General features: G+C 39.6%; 1 protein-coding gene across 1 annotated transcript in view; it reads left to right on the forward strand.

The window, feature by feature from the left end:
- Positions 1-26,180, forward strand: part of LOC108037236 (potassium voltage-gated channel protein Shab) — a 61,366-nt gene that overhangs the window by 6,296 nt on the left and 28,890 nt on the right. The window contains 2 exon segments of the mRNA XM_044457875.1: positions 23,534-23,927; positions 24,352-25,729. Coding sequence (XP_044313810.1) covers positions 24,359-25,729 — 1,371 coding nt within the window. The 5' untranslated portion in view covers positions 23,534-23,927; positions 24,352-24,358.

Genomic DNA, 26,180 nt, shown 5'->3' on the forward strand with positions numbered 1-26,180 from the left:
TATTACCATTAGTTAATAAATAAACTATAAGTAACCTTTACGTAACTCAGCCCAAAACTAGATAATTAAAGGCCAAGAAAGTAATTAACTTGATAATCAATCACCGCGCACTTCAAGCAACTTTCATTACGAAATTAAACTTGGTTTCATGGAGTGTGATTCCTGAAAATCTTTTTGCTGCATCCGAGGCTTTTCCCAGCTGCCACAGCGAGTTTTCCGCCAGCAAAACCACAGTTTTCCGCTTTTCTTGGCGGTAATTGCAGGCAAAAGGGGTGTGGGAAAAGGCGAGGAAATGCCAAGGCTCTTGCAGCCACCATTAGCGTCATCATTATTACACAAATGATAATGAAACTTCATGATTGCCCTGGTTTTTCTTTTCCATCCCAGTGATAAGTACCTAAACATGAGTTTTCTCCCACGCTCACATACTGGCATAATTCTTTTTTAATGGCGTTGAGATTCAATTAAGTGAAACCCTTTCTCTTGTCATTTCTAGAAATTAAATGAAATTCTGCAGAGGCGTGCTCAAGAAAGTGGGCGTGCCACGTATGTTTGTGATATCTTAATAAAGTTAAAAGCGCCAGCGCTTTTTGTTCCAACTTGTTACTGTCATCTGCACACGATTTGGGAACATCGGGGGCAAATTCTGAGGAAAAACGAGGCAAAGGCTTCGAGGACTTGGCGCAAAGTTTTCCCCTTTTTGCTGGCGACATCCTGGCCTGTGCGCCAGATCAAAGCTGCTCAAGGAAATTGAAAAATAAAATTTTGCACTCCTTTTGGAGAAGAAATAAAACACAAAGAATAAGTTGGGTGTACAAAAAAGGCACAAATCTGTGAAGCTAAAACAAGGCTTAAATTTCGTGTTTAAAATCCGACTTGCTCCGTCTCCTTTTGTCCTTCTGGGATAATGGTCACGCGGGCTTTGTGTCGCTGCCACTTTTATCTGCACCGCCGTTGTTGTTGTTTTATGTCTCCTGCGGCGAAAAATAGAGGAGTTTTCATGGCGAAAAGCAATGGAAATGTCTACGGCGGTGGCTTTTACTCCACTGCTTTTGTTCCTACAGTCTTGCTTTATTTATGGCACATCTGCTGCTGGTTTTCTCTCGACGTCTTCTTTTACAGCAGGACCTGCACCCAGCGGATGTGCAGCGACATGTGCTCACAGGGGGTACAGTAAGGACTGGCTAAGTGGAACAAAAACTGTAAGAAGTTTCGGCATTTTAATAAGCAGATAAGTCAAATTATGGAAGTAAAAAGTATACATATTCATTATAAATGTATATCCTGCCTAGGAAAGTGTGACGAAATTTTCTTCAACTTAATTAAATTCCTATTTGTGTGGAATTGACTCTGGTGTGTCTTTTAGTTCATGATTATTTAATATAGCTGAAGACCCCGAACTATTAAGGCCATTAATGTTTCAAAGGAAACTTTAAGCATAAAATGAATAAGACTCCTTAAAATGATACTCAACCTCACAAAGAAATGTTAATTGGTTATTGACAAAACAAAAAAAATGCAAAGTTAAGATTAGTACTTTCATTTGATTCTTATATGCTTAAAAGTTGTATTTATATTTTAAATGAGTATAACAAAAGCCCAGAATATCATTGAAATTTTTAAAAAGAAGGACAGATTACTGTACCGGCAGTTACTTTGCATACATATGAGTACGAGCATGTTGCAAGTCAGTTCTGGTGGAATATATGGCTGCACTTTAACTGAAAGGACGCCGGCGAAAACTAAAAGGGAAAAGGGCCACGGGCAGTCCTAAAAACACACACAATTACAAACAGTCGCCCGCAGGTGACTCCGTGTATCTGTGTGAGTTGCAAGGAGAAAAGTGACATCTGTATCTTGTATCTGGCAATATTTACACTCAAGGTGCGGCACCACGGATGCAGATACAAGGATACGGGATGCTTCCTGTTGCTGGATTCCCAGGAAAGTGAGGAGGCAGGGGAGGGAGGGTGGCCCACGAATAATTAATAGTGTCTGGGCCCGGTCAATGTGTGCTAACGATTCCAGTTGGCTGCCTGCAACGGTAACACGAGCTTTTCCCACACGCTTTCCACCTGCCCCTGTATCTGTGTGTGTGCATGCCCTTTACTATTTAATGAGCACTCAGCCGCAGGTTTCTGTGGGCGTGTAGATACGAATATATTCCCATCCTGCCGAGGATTCTGCCAGTCACCGTTAAAATGGGAAAGGCGAGGCGAAAATGCGGGAAAATCCTTGCCTATTTTCAGGCGCCTTGAGTGGAAAACATGGCTGCTTTACGATGCCCCCTTCTCTAGTAATTTTCTAAATTTACCTTTTGGGTGCATTTACGCCGCTGCGCTATAAATAACTGCCACAGACGTATCCTTTTTGTTTTCCAAGTTTTCGAATTAATTTCGCTAAGAGCTTTGTCATTCTTCTTTTCAGCAAAAGCCACCCGCTGAAAATCAATTGGAATCATATGGGCTTTGCTGCCAATAAAATTCGAGAAAAAATCAACATAAGCACTCGGGGGCGATTGCAAACAAATCAATAAAATTGAAAAGTTTATTTGAATTATAAATATACAAATCAGTTTTTACGAGCTTTTCCATTGCAGCCAGTACTTATCGTAAAAATTATGAAATTATGTTTATAAGAGGGCAAGAAAAGATCGCATTCCCCATTCGAGTAATTTTTCATGATGAAAAACTTCCGCCCCGTAATTCTCCATTGATTTGTTTGTTTGATCAGCGCAATGGGATCCAGGGGTCGAAAGATTCAAATATAAATATTAAAATGGAGACTCATAAAACACGCAGAATGGCTCATAAATTGATCTGAATCTTCTTGTATTTATTTACGGCTTCATTACCATTAATCGATGTATATATATTTTCAATTGCTCAATATGCTAATGTGCTCTCGGGCAAATGGCGAATTACCGCCACTAGACATAAGTTGGCTTAGCCGCAAAACGAGCGACTTTAAGCCAAATCCCGAATGACATTAGGTCTAATAGGCCCACTACTGAAAAATCCAATCGAAATGGCTTAGCTGAGCACTTAAGGCGGGTGTCGCAAAATAAGCTATTTAGTGGGCGGATAGTGGGATGTTTATGCGGGGTTCTAGATTGAGATAAGGAACACGAACTTTTCATTGAATTGTGGGTAACTTTTTTAAATTGTTTTTCAATGCAATGTACAAAAAATTATAAGAATTATAAGAAGTATATTTACAAAAGCAAGAGACAGGCCACCACTTCTAGAATGATTTATTTGAAGAGGTATACCTCTTAAAGATTATCGTTTACTTCTTCATTGGCATTAGTTTCCTTTTAATAAAAAAAAGGTTTTTTTTCTAAATTTATCAATCAATTTAAAGAACATTTTCCTAAAGTCAAATCCGCATAAACGTGCATAAGAGATATATTTGCTCATCTACAGATGCGATCTCCTTTCTGTGTGGTTGAGTTGCTTGCGTGTGTGAGTGCCTGAGTGTGCGAGTGTGTGTGTTTGTGTGTTTGTGCTACTGTGGTGGTGGAGTGTGTTTGGGGCTATATCTGTGTGCACCGCTCGAGAACTCTTGAGGCTTTAAGCTGGTGCCATATAATCACACTCGACACAGTCATCAACAACATTGACGTACTCTCATCATTGCCGTCATTCGTGACGCTTGAAAATTTTCTTCAAATTTTAGCTTTTTTTATTTCGCCATATTTTCTGTTTTTCTTTTTTTTTATTTTTTCCAAGTGTTTGGCACTTGAGTGAGAGATTATCAAAAACTGTTTACTCGACTCGAGACTCGAGAGTGTGGAGCTGCCAGTTGGCAGTGGCGAGGTTTTCCTCCGCTTTTCCCTGCTGCTTTTCTATCTTTTTCTATTTGCCTGTGGATTTCAGCCACATGTCCTGACACTTTTTTCTGCTCACTTGCCACTGACAGGCGCCCTTCAACGGCCTGCCTCCCCCTTCGGACATAATTTCCATGAAATTGATTGACAATTGCCGCATTTTGTGGCACATTTGCAAAACAGGCGGCCGCCCGTGGCGCGCTGTATCGATTAGGCCACGCCAGGATGCACGTTGTACCACCGGACACGGCGCTGAGTTCAGACCTGACAACTGCCCACCCTTCGGATGGAGTCTCCTTTTTCAATCCCCGGGGAGCTGGAGTGCCGGCCCTTTTCTATAAAGTTTAATTAAATTGCTTGGAACAGTGAGAAACACCAGCAATTGCAGCGGAAGTTTTGTATCCGTGGAAAACTCGGTGAATATTTTATTTGTTTTGAATAATCGTTCTAGAATGGGTTTTACCTTAAAATAAATTTTAAATAAATATTTTAAACAGTTCTATTGTACCTACGAATTTAAAAAAGCTGTGCCTAAATTTTGTATATCACAATTTGATATTAGCTACAGAATTTGATATATGTTTAAATTAGTTTAAATAACAAAAAGTTGTTGAATATTTGATACTAGCTACAGAATTTGATATATGTTTAAATTAGTTTAAATAACAAAAAGTTGTTAAATATTTGATATTAGCTACATAATGTGATATATGTATAAATTAGTTTAAATATCCAGAGATGGTTTAATATTTTTGAGTTTTCTGTGGTTCTTTAAAATTCCTTAATGAAATATTTAAACCTATTTATTTGAACTACAGGATTTCTGCTTTTAAACTTACTCAGGTCATTCTGGTTTCAGTTCTTCTGCCCTTCGGCTTCTGTTTCTTATTCCACTCCCTGTGTTTTCTCCCCGAGGAATGTCACAAATTTGTGTAATTTGCGCTTGCTTGTAGGCATCACTTTTTCCGCTGCAACTGGCGCAGAAACTCAGGGCAAGAAATGTGCGACTGGGACCCTATTCTCCAGATTGCTGCAGATTATCTCATTGTGCCAGGACTGTCAAAGGACTCAGCCAGGCAAGAGGCACAAAAAAAGAAAACAATTACGTGCAGCGAGTGTGTGTTGTTGTGAACCTCCTGCATGAATGCACTCGCAGCTTGACTTTGGCCATTGTTGTTTTCTGGGGACATGGGGAATCCAGCGACAAGTTGCATCCTGGGGATCCGGGAAACATCTTGATGCTCGCATGCAAAGCCCACTTCATTGTGTTCCGTTTCAACGCTCTCGGCGGCAACAACGGGTATTTAATTGTGCAGTCGCCAGATGACAGATGCACTCCAAAGTCGGCACACACACACAAAAAAGCAGTCGGAAAATGAAGAGCGGAGAAGTGGGAAAATGGGTTGCATCAAATTGAAAATTCTTTGGGCATTGTAAACAAACTGAAATTGTTTGCTTTTCTCCCTTTTTACTGGAAAATTTGTTTCTGGGCCATTGAAGTTGGTTTTCATGTGCTTGATTTGGTCACACAAACAGGGTGCTCATATTGAAACAAAGTAGAGGCAGGGTGAGTCAAGGAAAGTAAAATGTTTTACTTAGATTTCTATAAAAAGTGAACTATCGTGTGTTTAACAATATCCAGAAAATAATCATTTGATTTTAAAACCAACAGATATAAAATATATAAAAAGTAATGCTACTTAATGAACGTAACAATTAAATTATGTTGAACTTTGTTGGTTTTTAAATAAATTATAAAGGACATAAATAATGTAGTGAAAATGATATAAGATTAAAGGAATATTGTAGGCAAGTTTAAAGCACTGCATTTCACTAGAATAAAATTCCTATCAAATCCCCAGATAATTTTAAGCTTTTCCCAAATAAATGTAAAAAATACACAAAAATAAGACCAGGGAGAAATAAATAATGGGAAATGGAGCTAAGCACTTGGAATCTAAAACAAACATTTGGCCATCGAGTCGTACTATACAATGCGTGTGTCTTTCGGGGCGTCTGGCAGAGCATTTCCATTTATCAGGTGGTTTCCCAAAGGCCTATAAATAGCCATTGTTTTCAATGAGATTCCGCTGGCGCTCTCTGGCTCTCGGTCGGGGCTATGTGGGCCACAAAAGATATATATATAGATATAGCCGGCTATTCTGCGTTTCCCGAGATGCAGTCACACTCTCTTTCTCTTTCTCTTTCTCCTTCTTATTTTATTTTTGATTTAGCGAAATTGAACAAAACGCTGGCCACCAAAATAAACTGTTACTCATGTCGCCTTCGGTGTTCGTTTTTAATTATTTACAAGACATGACAAATGTATAAATAATTTCGTATATTTAATTCCATGGTTGTCAACGCTGCGTATGCGCAATGACCGAAGTGCAATTTGTTTTCCATTTCGTTTTTCCTCGGTTTCTCTGCTGTTATTGTTATTGTTCTGGGCCATTCACGCTATTCGACTTGAGTATAAACAATTCCTCAAGTTTGTTTATGTACAAACACATCGAAGAGGCCGGGGCGTGAGTGTAGATAATTTTCCATAACGCAATGAAAACTGTTTATGGCTAACATATGCTCCTTGGCCAAATCAGTTCTTCCGATATATATCCGCACTTGTGTACCTATATTTTTTGTATAATTGTTTATGGCGATATTTCGCGTCGTTCCTTTTGGCAAGCGTTTCAGATAAAAATTTCATTCGCCAACGAGGAAAAGCTCGTTTTCAACTTTTCACGTTGGCCCAACAATAATTGCGAATGCAACGGTTTGTTCTGGTCTGATTTGGTTTTCCTCGCTTTTCCAACGTAGTGGCGTCATCAATTTAAAAATGTGCAGCTGATAAGAGGCGAAGAAATGTGAGTGCCCCGCCTGTGAACATTTTCCTGGCGCGTTTTCCATTAATTCCCTGGCAGGCGGGGAAGGTCATTGTGTTCGCTGGCTGCAGTTTATTTTGGTCGGCACACCTACTCGCCGGATTCCTCCTCCACCTCGTGAAATTTGCACTTTGCCGCATGCGACTGCGAATTTATTTCCGTTTAGATTGTGTCATTTCGGTAATTTTGGCCCGCGCTGCGTATACGCAATGTGTGTGCAAGTGCGGGGGCGGAAATTCGCACCTCGCTAAATGTGTGCACAGAAAAGAGAGAACGAAAAATATTAATCATATTTTGTACAATTGTTGTTCACTTATTTCTCAGAGTTCAGCGGTTTTTTACTATTTCTTAGGGGTCCTTTTTTTCTCTTTTTTACGGGGACGATAAAATGGTAATTTATACCTGCCTGTGCTACCACTTTTTCATTGGTTGCAACCAATTAGACCCTGACATCATATAATTTATTTTTCTGTGCTGCATTAACTAACCTCCTTTTTGCAAAACATGTTATGGGTAGCAATTGCACTTATTGCGAATGTCTAGAATATTGCAAATGCCGCTGGCAAAGGTGAGAAGCTTATGGAATTCTTCGTTAATGGCACCTGCCACCAGTCATCTGGCCAACTGACACCTGTTTCAAGCATTGTTGGGGCTTTATTGATTTATGTGGTTCAACCACTAATGGCGTCATCTGAGGTTGCAATAAATGACAAATAAATTGAGTGGCAGAAAGGTATTCTTTCACTTCATGGTGGCATTTGTGTCAGCTTTTGATCTATAACATTTCAATGAAATTCGACAAGCAGTACATTTTTTATTAAAAATAGTTCAATAAAGATAATGAAGACACCCAAAAAAGCGGTTTAAATAGTTTCAGAAAAGAGAAAAGTAAACAATTTATAAAAACTTTACATTTTTATTTTGATAACTTTTAAAGTGTCTAATTAAAACTAAGAGCACAACAAGATATGTTGCATTTTAAATTTTATTGGGTCAATTTGGCTATTCAAAACATAATATTTTAAGCAAAATAAAGGATGCTGCCAATTAAAATGGAAAACTCCGATTGCGAGTCTTTTGTTCCACCAAACCACTTTCCATTTCGGGACCATGTACCCCGAAAAATCTTTTGTTGTCCCGATGACAAGACCCCAGCCTCTTAACCCCCTTCGAACACCCTTAACCCACTGACAACCATTCACGCTGAATGGATGCGGACACTGGCCAAAAACGCGTTTAAACATAAAAACTTAATTATGTGTCAAAAATTGTTGCCGGCTCGTTAACGCAGTGTTCAACATTGCGGCCACGGGCGTTTCATGTTTGTGCATACATTGACGCCCCCCTTTTGCCGTTTTCCACCCAGAATTTCCCGCATGTGAGTGCGGTGGAAAGGGGGAAAAGTCCAAGCTTGGCCAGGGAAATAGGCGGGCGACCGCAAACGCAAACAAAATAAAGCGAAAAACACAAAATTGAGCGAGGACAAAAATGAATGGGAAATCAGATGGGCGCCGCGGAAAAAGGGGAAAAGCGAAAGGGCGAACTGAAGGGATGTGCAGGCCAATAAAAAGTAGCTGTAAAATGGCCTTTACGGAATCCAACTACACGAATTTATGGCCCTGTTTTTGCCGGGTAATGCGCAATTAAAACTGCCAAGTGCATTACATTAAATTAAAATTAAAAATGAAAATGCAATGACAACAGAAACCCGCGTCCATGATAAATTGCCCGACCATGGCAGATTCAAGTGCCCAGAAATAAGGCAATATTATATGGCATACTCGGCTGTGGAAAATCTCAAAGTATATATCAAAGAGATTTCATTGTCGCCTATCTGAATGCCAATAAAAGGGGCATTAATCTTACCAATTTGCGCGATAATTTCAAAAATGTTTCGAATTAGCAAGAGTGGGTCCATGCAACCTCAACTCATAAATATAATTATGCATTTATAGTTTTAATTAGCCCGCATTCTGGGCAATGCTCAGTAATATTTTAACAGCTCATGAATAGAAAAGTTTATTCAAAGTGACCATTATATGGCTTTCATAATTTTAATTAAAACTTTTCACTGAAGCATTGTTCTAGGGGCATATGATTTTAATTTTAGAAAAACACTCATTATGCGAAAAGTTTTTAGTCGGTGATTCAGGTGCCCAGTTTACTTATTAAAGAGTTGTGCAGAAATAAAGAATTATAATAAATTCAAGATAAATAATTGGTAAATGCATGTAAATATATAATAATATTAAAAAAAATATTTATATAAAGTTCAAGAACAGCATAAATGACAATATGGACACATAGTTCATTCCAAATTTTGCCAAATCAAATTTCTGAACAATTTGAAACATATTGGCCTTCACCGCCTCGAAGCTATCTCCCTGAAATTTCCCCCCGCCAACGATGCGTATGCGTTATTCATGCAATTCATTCAGTGCGAGCATCAGCTGTTCCCCCATCGATTCGCCATAAACAATCGAAACGAGGGGAAAAACCAATTAAAATCATGCGTCGAAATGCACGACCACTTCGGGAGTGAGAGTGGCAAAGGGGGCGGTGGGTGTTGGGCGGTGGAAAGGGGGAGGAAATGAGAGGACAACACCACAAATAGCTGGCATCGAGCATCGTCAGCTGGTCCATAAAGTATTTTGGCCTGCCTACGCGACCATTAATGCTGTAAAAGCAATGCGACGACGTAGAGATATGCAAAAAAAAAAGCCGAACGTCCAAGACGGAACGAAAATAAAACTGAAATTGGTTCATTACTGGGGGGGAGAGGGGGTCCCGAGGGGGCGGCCACCTTGACGTTGCTGCTTGAACTCGAGCCAGAGAACTATTGAAGGGTGTTGCGAAGGCCTGTGGAAAACCGGCGGTGATTTGCACTTATTACTAATGGTAAAACGTCCGATTCCATAGAAACTTTTTCTTATGCTTCGGCTTCAACTAATCTATTTACACGTAAACAAATTGAGATGCCCTTGAATTGTGCCGAAAGTGCTGATGTTCTCTTAATCGAATGACAGCTTTCTGTCTGCCTATCTGAAACTTTGTATATTCTGTTACAGTTTGTTTATGGGGAACTACAAGTTTTCCATTACGTTTTCTTAATTCAGATTATCCAGGTATGGGAAATAAATAGATTTATTTTTGTACTTGTTTAATTATATATTTTTTAAGTCACTTAAGCTAAAAAGGAAATTAGTATTATATGTTTCTTACTTAATTCCACCTCACAAATGTTCAGTGGTTTTGTGTAATTTTCCGAAATAAGTGAGATTCTTTTTGAGAAATTTCCTATTCCACGAACTATAATTAAAGAATTGCACGTGGCAATTAGTAATACGATTTTTATTTGCACATAATTTTCGGCCAAAAATATTTCATTGGGCCTTAACGAATAATAATTTTGCTCAGCGAATGTTCTTTTGTTTAAATTATTCCATTAACGGTCATTACAATGTGCTGACTGCAAATTATACATTTTCGCTGGAATTTGTTTGCTGAGGCTGTTCGCACGTTCTCGAAATGTTATTCCTAATATGTTAGCCACTCGAGTGTGCCGCAAAATGTGATTGATTAGAAACGAATTTGGCCCGTACGGCGGACACATGAATCATGTTTAAGAGTGCTGAGTATTTGCATCTGGCTGCCTGGCGAAAAGTTGCGGAAAAGTTTTACCGCCCGGGCATGTGACTGCTACGTCATAAGTACGGAAAATATAGAATCCAACACCTCCCCTGAAAAGATATCACCACTTCTGACAGGACTTCAAAAGCCAAAAGGCAGTTGGCAATGTCGAGGCGACTGTGGGACTTAAATGTTTGGCGCATTCATGCTGTCAGTGCGGACATGTCACATACAAGCAACATTGTGTACATTAAAAATAATTTTCGGTTTCTAAATATTTGTGGGGCGGCTCTCCTTGGCAATTGGCCCAGTTTTTGTGGGAAATGCGACAAGCCAAGGGCCTGGATATGTGGGTCTTGGAGGATGGCATAGAACATCTTGTCCACAATTAGGTGTGTCAGCTGCAATTAGAAATGATGCCCAAAATACACGATGCATATGCGTAATGCGGAGTAATGTATAGTGATTCACTGGATTTTCCAGCAAAGAAGAGTTCTTGAGAAGTAATTATCTGGTAAAATAGTTGTTTCTCTTGAAAAATTCTTTGATACTTATTTTCCTTTTACTCCAACCAATCTTATTTTCAAGTATCGCAAACTAAATCTGTTCGCGAATTGGCCACTTATTGCTATTGAATGCTCTATTAAATTTGGCGAAAAGCCCAAGCCAAAAACTGAAACCCATCACTTTTCCATCGATCTGAACAAAATCAGTTAGGTAGTATTTCTTATAAAAAAACATTGCTAAATTATCTGGTTAGACACGGAAAATGGGCGGTTCCTTTCTTAATTTAGGTTAATATATTGCACATTTTAGTAAGCACACTTTCAGAACTTATAACTCAGCTAAATTTATCAGGCACTATTTTACATTACACCCACATTAGTCCATTAGGATCATTTTATAATTTCCAACAGGCCTATAAAACTGTTCAATAAACAAACATGTATAAAAGGATAATAATTCTCCTCCGAACATTAAAATAATGGCCAATAACAATAATTTCAAACATTTTGTTTAAAATCATTGTACTTGAGTTTAGTTTTAAAAATGTTTAATCGATGAACTTAATTATGTATGGCCACTAATGGAATGAAAAATAAAATATTTGCACTTATTTAATATTATTATATAAAAGCATTTAATTTTGTTTATTTGGTAAGCCAGTGGTAAATACGAATATATATTTTCATTTTCTTCTTTACCCATTTTATATTTGCCGCATTTTAATATTTCGCCCCGAGTCATTTAAGTAGCGGCTTTGACCATAAAATTGATTGGTTTTCTTCATTATTAAAAAGCCAAAAGTGCTCTTCATTTCTGTCAACAGCCAGTGACGAAGTTATATCCCCTCACGAACCACCTCTGACCCTGATAAATAAATATATGGTAGTTTTTGCTGATCCATCGCCGGCTCCAGTCAGACCAGCTCAGTGCCAAAAATAGCAAAACAATATTAATTTTTGTTTGCTTTGTTTTGGTTTCTGTTTCTGTTTCTTTGGCCCCCGAAGCCGCAAACAGGCAGGAAATGAGAATTGAATACAATAAAAATCATTCAATAGTATCACTCGGCCCCATTGTTGTTCCGAATTAATAATAGATAACAATGCCAGTGGAAAGCGGAAGCCCAAAGAGGAAAAGCCGAAACACACACACTGCCAGACAATGGGCGAATAAAAAGGCAGGAATAAGAAGGAGACAAGTGGATTATGAGGACTGGGGCCAGGACCCGAAATCCATCCCTGGTTTAATTAACTCTCGACGTGATTTTCCCTGTTTTCCAGCGCTGAGAAATGGCCAGAAGTAGTGGCGGAATGGGCCATTCAATTTCTGTGGTCAGAGGCTCGTAATTTGAAGTTATGTGCGGTCTGATGTAACCAACAACCAACAACAAGCTTTCTCGAGGTCCTTCGAGAAATTTCCATTTAAGTCGGGCAAGCATGGCGAACTGGGTTTTCCCTTCATACCCATAAATCATAAACAAAAGACAGCATTTTTGGATAACAAAAGGCTGGAGGAAAAGTTTTTGAAATTCAGCTTTAAAAATGTTTGTAGTTCGGGAAGAAATTCATGGAAGAGTGGGAGGTTAGGAAAAATGTTCATCTCTTGCTGAAACGCAAAACAAACTTCATAGAAAAAAATCCTGAACAAAAGGCATTAATTTCGAAGAACAAAAAACAAACTTTGCTAGTTAGTTCTAAAATTTTCTAGTTGAAAAACTAGACTGCAAGTGCTAAGCATGCTCTCTGTCGGAATTAAGTTCATCTTAATAAACAAAAGTTATTAACAATATGAAAGGCTTAATGAAAGTTCAATAGGATATGTAACAAAAATAAAATAGTTTCATATTAAAGCTAGGAAATATAAATCCTTTCCCTTGTCTGTTAAAAAATGAATGCTTAGGTGCAAGCTATCTTCTGTCACCGACCAACTCGCAATCCAATCGCATCTGCAGGGCAGAGTATAAATGACAGGTCATGGGTGGCAGGATACAGAACGAGATTTAAGCCTGGCAATGTGGTTGAGTGGGGCTCCTTGCTGGTGTCCTTGAATCAGACACTCGAACTCGACCACAGGCAACGGGAACGGCAGTAACTTCCAGCTGGTTTGCTAGGTGGACTGCAAATGGGTTGGGGGTGGTGGAGGTGGTGGCCTCGTGGAGTGACTCCTTCACCTGTCACACGGGCGAGGGAAGGACATACGAACTTGGGTGCACGCGTACCCAGCTGCGAAAATGAAAAAGAGGGCTCCGAGATTGCCAACTAACCAGCAAAAGCAGCCACAAAAGTAGAAGGAACATGGCACTAACAGATACAAGATATCACTGAAAAAATCTTTAAGGCTACAAATTGAAATAAAAAAATAAAAAATATGTTAACTTAAATAGAAAACAAATATCTTAATTATCTTTAAAAATTAAATTGTTAAAATGCCAACTATTAAATATCCAAATAGAAACAATATAAATTGGTAATTAAATTTAAAGTGAACTAGAATTCAATACTTTTAGATTGAGGTTAAAGAGAAAAATATCAATAAAAATCATTAGTTTTAAAAACATTTTTTAAATGATACAAATATTTTAAAATTAAATACTATATTTATCGCTAACTAATTTTATTTGTTCAATGTGTTGTCATTGAATCTTATTTCGAGTGTAACGACTGTAAAAATGGCTAAACAGCACTCGTTCAGCAGAGTTGTATGCTGTTCCCAATTTTCATTCAGTATCCTACTTCGCGCGCACTTCGTGTTCCCCCCTTTTGTGCCACGCCTCTCTCGCCCACCGCCCACTTTGCAGCCCAGTAAACTCACCCACCAGCCACCACCCACCAGCCACCACCCACCGACTTACATCCCAAAGTAGGTCGTCGCGTCTGTCCTTGCCGTGGAGCGAAGGCAGGCACAAAGGCGAGCACAACGAACAAGGAGCTGCAAAAAGGACGAAAAACTTCACCTAACCTCATTACGAGTTTCCCAACCAACTGGTGACGTCATTGGTTGAGCTGTGTGCCTTCGCCTGCTCATTCGCCTGTAAAGGCTGCGCACGAGGTGGGTGGTTGGTAGTGGGTGGTGAAAATGTCACAGGTTCAGTGAAGAAAACTACCTGTAAGCTTAGGTGAATCTAAATAAAAATCAAATAATAAATAATTGTTAATAAATGCAAATACATTTTAGAATACAACATAACATTGCCCAAAATTAATTCACGGGCGGATCAAATAGATCTAAGCAAATGAATGGAGCTATTTCCCTTTTGGGCTGGAAAGGACCTGCGCATTGAATAAAGAGCGGAAGAGAGAGAGTTATTGGAGTCGTCGGCTTTAGATTTTCTGGAAAAAACAAAAAGGGCAACAACAAATTGCAGTAAACAGTAGAAAAAGTAGCCAAATGTGGGGAGGTGGGCGGTATTAATGGGCGGTATAACAAGCGGCAGGAAAAGGGGCGGGGTAAAAGGGTAACATGCGTAGCGGCAACTGAGACATTGGAATTATTATTACATTTTACTTGCTTTTATTGCGATTTATCCTGGGTTTCCATTTGCACCCCTCTTTCTATTTGTTTGAATTTTTGTCCTGATATATGTATATATTTCTACTGGTTTTATTCAATTTTTTACGATTCAGCCAAGAGAGATGGGATTCCTGCCTGGATACTCAACGCAGAACTGGCCAAAGTGGATGACAAAATCTTCACTAATCCCATTTGAATTTCATTCAACTGCCAAATGGATTTCAGTTTAATTTCGCATTAAGCAACGACAAATCCCTGCAACGGCTTTCGGTTACCAAATTTAAATGCGTTCGCAGCTGATTTGCATGCAAATAAGCCAGATTTTCCATTCCCATCTCATTCGAAGGATGAATTTTCCTTCACATGTTAGGTGAAACTGCCAGATTTGCCAAACAAATATGCGGGAATGTCACGGTTCATCGCTTCGTCGCTCAAATAAAATAGATAATTAACATATCCATGGGATATGCGGGAATATTTGCGTTTGCCGATGGCGTTTCTGTGTGACTGATCCGGACCAATTGAGTATCCGCTCAGCCAGAACTAATTGAAGTTTGTATTTACTATTTGGCAAAGTTTTTCATATGGAAAATTGCCGCACTTTTTCATACAAGTTAAGAGATTGAACACAAATTGATATCAAATATTGCCTTTATTAACTTGTATATTGTAAAATCATTTCATGTGTAAACACCACTTAATATTATAAGGGAATAAAGATTTTTTTGCAATTACTTAAGAAAAGTCTTCTCTTTAAAAGGTAAATGTTCTTCTTACCTGGAGTTAAGTTAAATTAATAGACTTATTATTATAATATATTAATTTAGGAGAACAATAAGAATGAACTAAATCAACATAAATTCAATTTATTTGTATATTCTTAATTTATTTTAAGTCTCTTTGAATGTTTTCATGGCATTGTTTTTAGGGAAATAAGGAATAAACAAGCAAATGTGTATTTAAAAATCTTTTTGCAAATGTATGTACTTATCTTGGAAATAATTTTTTAATTATACAAAAAGTCAATTTGCCGAGAAATAAATATATAGATTAACAGCTTGCAAACCACTTTTTTTGACTGAGGTTTGATAAACTTTGTGAACACGCTTTTCGTTGATGAGGTTCAAACTGCCGTTTCCTTGTATTAAGTAGCCGCCATTTGGGCCGCTTGGTTAGTTAGGCATTTTTGTTAGCTCTCGGCCGATTGTTATTATTTTTATTATTATGAATTTCAATTTCGTTGTCTCAAGGACGTTGCTCGAAATTAAAGACCCGAAATATGCGCAACACTTTCGCGCCACTTGCGCACGTATATCCACTGTTTTAAAGTGTGTGTGGACCGTCCTTGGTGCTTGTGTGTTTGTGCGAGTGGTACGCGGCGTATACGTGATGTGTGTTCTAAGCAATCCCCTCTCGCTTCTCAGGCTTTTCCGATTTCTGGGGCTTTTCAATTTCCTGTTGCTTTCGTGCATTAAGCTCCTTGGAAAAGCATGAGCCCGAGAACTAATCTGCAAAAGGCACATTTCATTTTTGTGAATTAATATTATTTTTCTTTCCTGAATGGAAAGTGCTTTAAAGATGAATCTGTGATCCGAGTTTGCGCTGCTTTTGAGGTCGCCAGTGTCCTTGGCATTATATACAATTTGTACTTGCTTTTATGTATTCTCTTTTGACTTTCTCCTCTTTTTTGTTCGGCTTGCAGCTTCCCCAACGGCGGTGAAATTTTCCCTTCTCTTCTCCGTTGCGTGTTCTGGTTTTTCCAGATCAGTGCCTCGCAGCTAGAGCCATATTTTTCCTGGCATAATTGCAAGAGGCGAAATCCTCTAAGTGGCAGGATACGGCAGGATGAGCGAAGGATGTCGCCGTCTGAAGGCAATTTCTTTGGCTTTCGGCTGGCCAAATGCCAAGGGCCAAATTTCAGATTGAAATTCTTTTTATTTTTCATTTTTAAAGACATGGTAACACTTAACTTACTAACTAAGTGTGAACGCCAATTACAAAGTTTTTCGCTTGTTATTACAAAAACATAAGCATTTCTGGGATTTCTTTCATATTGAAAGTACTCAAATAAAATGTAATTCAAAAAATCCATGCTGACATTACTGATTGCCAAAAACTGGGTCAATAACATATTTATATACCCCTTGATATATTATATATAAATATAAAAAGAAGGATATGTCACTGGTAGTAAAGAATGTTCCTGTCTCAAAGATATTTCTTCTACTTTCAGCTGGCCAAATGCCAGGGGCTAAATTTCCATTTGAGTGGCAAGTCAAAACTGCCAATAAACTCAAAAAAAAACTCGCCTTCGTTCCTATTAATTTGGCTAATATTTTGTAAACATCATTTGTCTATATTCCATGACGTCACCTGGTTGAGAAATCAAGAAAACCGAACGAAGACGTAAAAGATTGTTTCGTATCTGTGCATCTGATGGATAAACAAATCGCCTGCGTGCGCTCATCGATTTTTATGAGTTCAAAGATTTACTTTCTGCCGCATTCCAACCGAAAAATCCCTGCACCGAAAATCCAATGTGCATTCGCATGCCAGAAGCCGGGGAAACAAAGGCATAAATCCGTGCGAAAAACAAAGAGCAAAACAAAAATATTAATGGCGTCATTTGTCGAACAGAGAAAAAGGCAACGAATGAAGTGCAGAAGAAATTTTTGTTGCTCACCAGGGAAATGTACGGAAAAAATAACAAATAAAATGAAAATATTTGCTACAACGAATGGGGTGTGCTTTAAAGTGTAGGTGTATATTGAAAATAAATAAGGAAATTTACATAATTAGGAAGCATACAATCATTATGAGCATTTTCTTTTGATCGAGGTTATGCCAAAGCTTTCTTATTTTTTTTTTGATATTTACTAAGCCAATTATTGTAAATTAAAATTTTTAGAAACATTTATCTTTTTTGAATACTTAAAACATTACCCCAAAAAGAGCAAATTAATTGGCAATTCAAATGCTTTCAACTAGAAAATCTGGATTTCGTTTTAGGCGCATTTAAATTTTCCCCAAAATGGGCATTAAAAAAACTCCCAGAGATGGAATGCTTTTGGGGTCAAAAGCCAAACACGTGCTTCGCCGAAGCATTTGACTTTGGCTTTAATTGCGAAAAGGCACGCGAATTCGCCTACGATTCCGACAAGCCCCCAGGAACTCAATCTCAGTCTCAGCGGGTTCTGGCCAACTATTTTCGGATGGCCAATTAATCTTTGGCCAGAAATTTCACTGCGTGCGGTGGTGTGGAATTTTAAGCGATTTGCTAGTCATTATTTATTTTTCTTCGAGATCGCCGAGTGAAATAAATTGAGCTAAAAATAACACCAAAACAAGAACTTGGCCAGCAATGAACTTACATCGTCGAGTGAGGTGAACCACACCGAAATCATTTATCATTATCAGGGGACAGCGGACATTTGAAACATTCATGAGTCGGTTAATGCCACCAACTTGATAAATGCTCGGAGCCTTTGAATAAATAACTAAAATCGGAGAGAATCAACCGATTCTTTGAATACCCTTGCACAATATTGATTTATAAAACCCTTTGGATATTTAAAACAACACGTGTTTAAAAGAATGCCACAAAATGTTTTATAGATTTCTGGAAATAATTTGATATGATAAACTGTTTGAGATATAAATTATAGTATATAATTTAAAAGGTGGTTAGGTGTTAACTTCTAATACATTTATTTTCTGTATCGATTTTGTTAACTGAAAGTTTTGTGGTTTTTCTGAAATCACTAATGTGCCTATCTGTGGGTGGCAAACTTTTGAAAAAGTAATAAGCCCTTCTGCAGTAAGCCAATCGAAGGCACTATCAATTCTCTTCGAATTGGTATACCATGCATTATTCAGTGCCCCTCTCTACCAACATCAATGGCTTATTAGGCCAAACACGCATGGCTAACAGGTTGGCAAATGCACAGGCGAAAATTCTAGAGCTTAATTTAAAAAACCATTAGGTATTGAAAACGCTAATGGGTTCAAAACCTTAGTTTTATGTTTAATTTATATGAGCAAGCACTGAGATTTGAAATTGTAATTTCTGAATTGTATTTATAGCTATCATAAATATTTTAAAATCTAAAACCTGACCTAATAAATTTTAATTTAATTGTATGGTTAAGTATTTCCATGTTTATCACCAATTTTGTAGTTTTAGTTTACCAGACTTTACAAATTCCTCATGAACTGCATTAATTGGAACGAAAACTGAATAAATACCTTTTTTGAATTGTGCACCCGTTGAAGGGGTGTGCGGTGACCATAATCGAAAATCAATAAGGCGGCTGGCACATATGAGGAATATGGTCGCCAATGGCAGGCTGTTAACGTTAACGGGCAATGGCCCAAAGTCGATTATGAATATTTGATGCGGTGGCGGTCCGTCCAACTGCGCAGTTGACATGGCCAACGGATGAGGGCCGCAAAGGTAGCGAACGCACTGCAGGCTATTAACCAAGACTAGCGGCAGACAGCAATATGTGCCGGGTTAATGACACCTCACCTACTACCACAATAGCACTTTCATACTGCGGTGCCTGGCACACCCTGTTGCCATCGATTTTGGCCAGGGATCCGGGATCAAGATGACGCCATGCCGGAATGCAGGACCTCGGGGCCATAAAGCCGCGTAATACCCAATAAAACAATTAAGTTAATACACGAATGCCCCGGAAAGTGTGCTCTCTCTTTCTGCCCCATTTTAGGGAGCTGCCAAGTGCAACAATTGAGCGAAAGTGGGAAAGAGCACCCACACATACATATATATATACATATATATGGGGACCCTAAATGTTAGCCAAGGCCAAGTCAAGTTGGTCAAGAAGAAGAAACAGTAGAAGCAGCAGCAGCTTGCATGCCAATGGCCAATAAGTCGCTGTGGCACGCAAAAGAAAACCCCGAAAATGCGGGGAAAATGCCGAGGAAAGGCTGAGAAAAGCGGCGAACACAATTAGAGTAACTCGCTTAAATTTACAGAAAATGGAAAGTGTGCTACAGAGACGTGAGTGTTAGTTCCACACTAACTTTGTTTGACCGCCCCTCACACACATTTTGTTGGCCAAATAATATTAGAACACTGCACTGAAGAAACTAGCTACCAGAAAGTAAGGGCCACTAAAACTAACTAGACATTTTTCTTGGTTCTAAACATTGCATATAGATCGTTTGAAATTTTAAAATTATTTCCTAGCTGAATTTTATAAATCTTACAAAATAAATCAAATATTCTTTTATATTTTAAACTTTAATGGGGTCGTTCATATTCTAAACCATATTTTAGTGTGACGAATTTCGCTAAAAATAATATTATTTGCTAGCTGAATTTTATAAATTTTACAAAATAAATAAAATATCCTTTTATATTAAAGACTATAATAAGGTTATCTATGACCATAATCCATATTTTAGTGTGCCTAGAGTGATCGATTTTCGCTAAAAAATCCTCCTGTGAGCCTGCAGTTTACAAAGCGTTCAAAATTAGGTTATCCTTTTTAACACAGTGTAATGTTGGATGTCTGGGGGTCAGCTTCTGGCGGATGTGGCTGTGGCCGGAAGTGGATGGCGTCGAATTGGGGAAGACCCGCCAGCAAAAGGAAGCCCGCCACACCGACACAGATAGAAAGGCGGCCAAGTGTTGAGGTTGCCGCTGACGCACTCCGAAAGAGACGCCCTTCGCGGCCCTTTTGCAGAGGAGCATTTAAAAATAAATGCACTTGACTTGCAAAATGCTTGCGCCAAACAAAACAAAATGGCAGCAATAAATTTAGACAATGGCAATGGCGATGGCGACGCTGGAGAGTCGGCAATAAATGTTTGCCACTCACAAGCGGAACAACAATTGGCATAACAAGAGCTACGGGCTGTGCAACATTGACACGCTTTTCGTACATATTTGCAATGCCTTGTTGTTGCCGCGGGCTTTAGTTTTACATTTAGTTTAGTCCTGGCTAGTTTTTCACCCCTCCCTTTGAAAACAGCGAAAACAGGAAACATTCAGCCATGCAATATGCAAATGGAAAAAGCTTGGAGTTGCTTGCTTTTAGCACTTAAGTGGATTTTTGGCATTTGATGCAATGTATCTTGTCTGAGAAGGGGTTTGGCCAAAAAGGGAATTCCTTTGTGTCCGAAAGCCTTACAAATTCATTCCTGATAAAGTGCTTTGAAGTCTGTCAAAGTCAGTTAAGGAAGATTTATTCGAATTAGTTAAATAATGGACCATCTATTTCTATTTTGCTTATTTTCAGCAAGAACATAAATTATAGCTGCAAGCTTTTAAAATGTGTATTTATTGACTTATATATTTCAATAAATTTCACTGCCTTAAGAAAAGGTTTAATAAATCTTATATAGGTCTTCGTAATTGATTACCTCCCCTGCCTTCGATTTTAAATTTTAGATCTCCCTTTATAACCAAAGCTTCTAATTATTTTCGCTGATGTTTGCCCAACATTTTTCAATTAGCGTCAACAAAGCAAAGAAACCATTAATCACACATGAGGCTGCTCAGACTTTCAGCTTTGTCATCAAATTCAGCCAGCAACTTTATAATGACCCCATGGCTATATGGCTATATGGCTGTTGTTTTAGCCCAGTTTAGTAACCCGAGAAGCCCTGTTTTGAGGGAAAATGTCTGGGGAAAGTCAAGGCTGTACGGCGACGGACAATGTCAAACCATTTGAGGGCAATTAAGGGGCCATTTTGTAATGTTCTGCATACGTGTTTAGCAAATTATGTTTGCAGATTTATGAGCTCCACTAAATGAGTGTGTGTGTGGGTGCTGCCATAAATTTCACCAGCCATTATCTGGCCAAGTTTTTATGACAAGGCCAGGAGCAGTCAAAAGAAATGGCTTTCGTCCTGCCTCTCACGCTTTTGGCCAACTTTCGCTGGGAACAACGAAAAGGTCTCACCTCATTAAAATGGGAAATTAATTGCATTCTGCCACGGCCTCAAGGCAATTCAACAGGTTCCAAGGTGAAGTTGGCCACTTCTCGCACACACACACACACACTTGAACCCACAAACACAGATACCCACCCATACAATCAAGGAATTAATTGTCGAGCTGCGGGGCTAACATGTTGCATGCATCCTTAGCAAAAAATGAGAAATATAAAAGCCAACTGCAACAAGAGCTGCCAGTTTGCATGCAGTTTAGTTTCATTTTGCGCCAGAAATAATTGCAATAAAAGCGGAGAAAAACTTTTGCCTTTCGTCTGCACGCGATTAAAATAAATGGAAAATTCAAGCAGCGCGAATAAAAGCTTTCAATTAAATCAAAAGTTACGCTTATAAACGCTTTGTTACCTGGAGGATAGGGCAAAAAAGTGGTGAAATATAAGAAGTAATTACAATCCGGCAATTATAACAACAATTAACAATAATTATAACATTTATTTAAATGGTTTTCAGTAAATGAATCATAAAAACGAAATTAATATGTAAGTAGTCCTTAAAACCTAGGAATTATAACACATAAAAGATCGTAGCACATAATTTGACAAAGAAAAAATTATAAATATTTAAAATTTGGGTATATGTACAAATTGTTTTGTATACGATTGAAGCATTAAACAAAAAAACTTATAAAAAGTAAGCTTAAGTTATATATTTATATAAAATGTTCAATGTTTAATTGGCCAATTATTTTATAAACCAAGATCTAGAACACGTCAAGATATAAGGCTTTAAATTCCACTTCCGTTCCCTTAAGTTCATCATACCCTGCCCAAAATGCATACCCCTTAAACTCAAAGAGAAACTCGCCAGAAATGTTGTCAAAAATGTGACTGCTCGAGCTTTGGCATTGCCATTCGGAAATTATATAATGCCGAGTACCCACTTGGGCTTGGAGCTAATAAACAACAATTTAGTCGGACTAAAATGCAACAAAACTATATAATTTGCGTCGCAGCCATAACTGGCGAACTCTGACCCCTGGCACGCGAGGTGAACGAGGTGAAAGAGGTGAAAGGGCAGCGAGAGTGACAGGTGGCGCACAAATCAGCAATCTGCATGCGAATGGCTATTCACGTGGGCCAAAATGTGAATACGTGAATACGAATGCGGGAATGAATACGAAATGAAGACGTTTTGCACGACGGTCTGGGGTCAGTTAACATTTTTCAGGGCGCTACGCATGGCAATCCATTTGAAAAACTCGCGGACTGTTAGGCATATTACTTGCCATTTCCGGCGGGGCGTAAAAATTCAAATTTGATTGCAATGCGGCAGAAACTGAATCACAGGGCTGAAATCTGGGCAAAGGCCAAATAAGCAAAGGAAGCCAAAAATAGGCATTTAAATGCAAAGGGCCCAGCCTTCGGCGATTGCAAATTAACGCTAATAAATAAGAGAAGCGGCCTCGATTCTTTTGTTCCAGAATTTACCAACAATTGCATTCATTTGCATACGCAATTATGCGATAATTGCCACAAAGTGTTCCCAGCCCCAAAATGTATGCTACAAATAAAGCAGAAATGGAAATGAAAAAGGGGCAGGGGGAAATCACCAACCCAATGATTGGTTTCCTATCTTATCAGTTGTCCGCAACTATTGATTCATTACGCACAGTGGGCGTGGCACCTTTAACTAGAGTGAATCAATAAGAGGTTTCTAGGCGAGTGATTCATTGGTTGAACAAATGCGGTGACCTCGAAACAGGAATGAGATGGGTTATCTTTTCAGCACTTGTGGCCAAGGTTTATGATTTTAGGCAAACCGAATAGCTTCGATTTATAATGACTTTCCATCGCCATTTATTTTAAAGCTTAAGAAATATTGCTGATAGTTTTTATTGCAAGATTTGTTGTCAGACTAATTATTTGTAGGGAAATACATTTTAAGATATACCTAAATATTAATTTAGGAAACATGTTATAATAGCAATTTTTGAATATTTTAATCTCTTTCCATTAACTAAAAAAAAATAAAATTATTTTCTCGTTAAAGTAAGCATAAATATTAATGTTTATAAATTAAAACCAAACATAAGTCCCACTGTGCCGCCGTGTGTTTAATTACACGGCACGCATAATTAAGGTGCTTGGTATTTACGCGGCTTATCAGCCATCGATTTGCGGATAGATATAATTGCTTTCCAATAGGCGACCTTTACTGATTGCTGTCCCTTATCTCTGGCCATAAATTGCAGCTATTGCCCCCACAAAATGCTGCCAAACCACGCCTGAGCCTCAATCTCAATCTCAACCCCAATCTCAACCTGAACCTGAGCCCGGAACCACGACCCAGGGGCCAGGACCAGAACACAACTGTGATCATAGACATAACAACGAGAGTGGCGCAGGAAGGGAGCCAGGAGGGAACCGCAGCCACAGCCACAGCCAAAGATGAGGGAATCGGGGGACACAGCCAGCAGCCTGCCAGACCGCAACTGAGCGATTTATAGATCCGCAGATAATACCGGGCCCGGAAATCGGAATCAATTGCCCCGGCGATAGCAATCGGCAATCAGCAAGAGGAAAGGACACCAGAGCAGCAAACTCGCCAAAGGAGGCTGTAATGACGACAATTGACGCGATGTAGCGGTGAGTCTCTAAGCACTAAATTCATGAAAAGCAAGAAAAAACCATCTAATTTGAACTATTAAAATCAAAATACATTTGCAATATGAAAAATATTAAATTTAAAAAGTAAATTGCCATTTTGTATGTTATGAAAACAATGACAATTTTATAATTTAAATGTATAAATAACTCAGAAATTAATTCAAGATTACGAACTAATGATCCTAACACCTATTTAGAGCATGAATTGCTAGAAACATAATAAACTAACGTTCTTACTATTTCTTTTAATTCTTTAAATTTTAAATGAAAGAAGTATCTTATTTCTGTTGAAAATGTAATGGCTTTCATTTTAAAGTAAATAAACACCTTTGTCTGGTAATAAATTCAGCTCTCAGTGCCCTTTCATCTTCGTGGATAATAAATCTGAGTTTTCCAATTGCAGCAGACTTATGGTCGGCGAACGCGACAGGGACCGTGAGGCGGTACGCTGGGCAACGGGTGAATCAACACCGCTTCAAACCAATAATGGAGTATTACAAATGGTCGGGCAATTGCAAGGTGGACAGGCTGCTGGCCAGCAACAGCAACAGCAACAAGCGACTCAGCAACAGCAACAGCAACTCTCAAGGCAGCAGCAACAGCAACAGCAGCAGCAGCAGCAGCAACTGCAACACAAGCAGCAACAGGACATCCTGTATCAGCAACATAACGAGGCAATTGCAATTGCACGCGGACTGCAGGCTGCAACACCTGCCGACATCGGCGATAATCAGCCGTACTACGATACAAGCGGTAATGTCGATTGGGAGCGGGCGATGGGAACCGGTGGAGCTGGTGCATATGGTGGCATCGGCATCGGATCTCTACCAGCAGCTGGCGGTGCTGCTTATCACCTTGGGCCAGCTAATCCCGCAGGCCTCGTTCCTCGTCACATGGATTACGCTGATGGCGGCCACCTTGCTGGCCCATCCGCCGGTCTTCCTGCTGGAGGTGTGGGCGGACCGGCAGTCACGGGATCAGGATCCACAGGAGCGGGAGCAGGAGCAGGAACAGGACCAGGAGCAGGAGCAGCAGGCAAGGAAGTTCGCTACGCCCCATTCCCAGTCGCATCACCAACGCACTCGATTCCCACAACCTCCCAGCAGATCGTTGGCAGCGTCGGTGGCGGGGGCGTCGGTGGTGCCACCAGCAGCCAGTCGATCTCTGGCGGTGGCGGTGGTGGTGTGCCCACCAATCACAGCCAGAGCAACACCACCGGCGCCCTGCAGCGGACACATTCCAGATCCATGTCCTCCATACCGCCGCCCGAGCCGTTCATGATAGCCCAGTCGAAGGCGGTCAATAGCCGCGTGTCCATCAACGTGGGCGGGGTGAGGCACGAGGTCCTTTGGCGGACCCTGGAGCGACTCCCACACACGCGGCTCGGGCGGCTGAGGGAGTGCACCACCCACGAGGCCATCGTGGAGCTGTGCGACGACTACTCGCTGGCGGACAACGAGTACTTCTTCGACCGACATCCGAAGAGCTTCAGCTCCATCCTGAACTTCTATCGCACCGGCAAGCTGCACATCGTCGACGAGATGTGCGTGCTGGCGTTTAGTGATGACCTGGAGTACTGGGGCGTCGACGAACTGTACCTGGAGTCCTGCTGCCAGCACAAGTACCACCAGCGCAAGGAGAACGTCCACGAGGAGATGCGCAAGGAGGCAGAGTCCCTGCGGCAGCGCGACGAGGAGGAGTTCGGCGAAGGTAAATGCGCCGAGTACCAGAAGTATCTGTGGGAGCTGCTCGAGAAGCCCAACACCAGCTTCGCCGCCCGGGTAAGTCCAGTCGGTAGCCCCGACCTTAAGGTATTCTATAGTGTCCCACATCCACTAACCCGAAACTGTACCCTCACAGGGAAAAAGGATATCGCCATAGTAGATCTCAATTTATATATTTAATCGTTATACATGATAGCGCTAACTATCTATTTATCAGAAATTTTAGTGAAATTTCAATTCAGTTTCTCAATTTCAAGTTTCACATTCAGATATTCCATTCACAACAAAATGTATGGTGAACCCACTTTAGTAACAATTGTATATTTCCTTAAAATTTGATTCCTCCTCAAATGTACAAATATTAATATAACTCTGGCATTACTAACTATTAACAAATAAAAACAAATTAAACTTTCAGTTCACAATACCAAAAGAGGTTTCTTTATGCCAATCGATACCTTAATCGTTACTCGTTACTGGTTACTCGCTACTCGTTTCGAATTATCTG

Source organism: Drosophila rhopaloa, unplaced genomic scaffold, assembly GCF_018152115.1.
Source record: "Drosophila rhopaloa isolate 14029-0021.01 unplaced genomic scaffold, ASM1815211v1 contig_163, whole genome shotgun sequence".
NCBI lineage: Eukaryota > Metazoa > Arthropoda > Insecta > Diptera > Drosophilidae > Drosophila > Drosophila rhopaloa.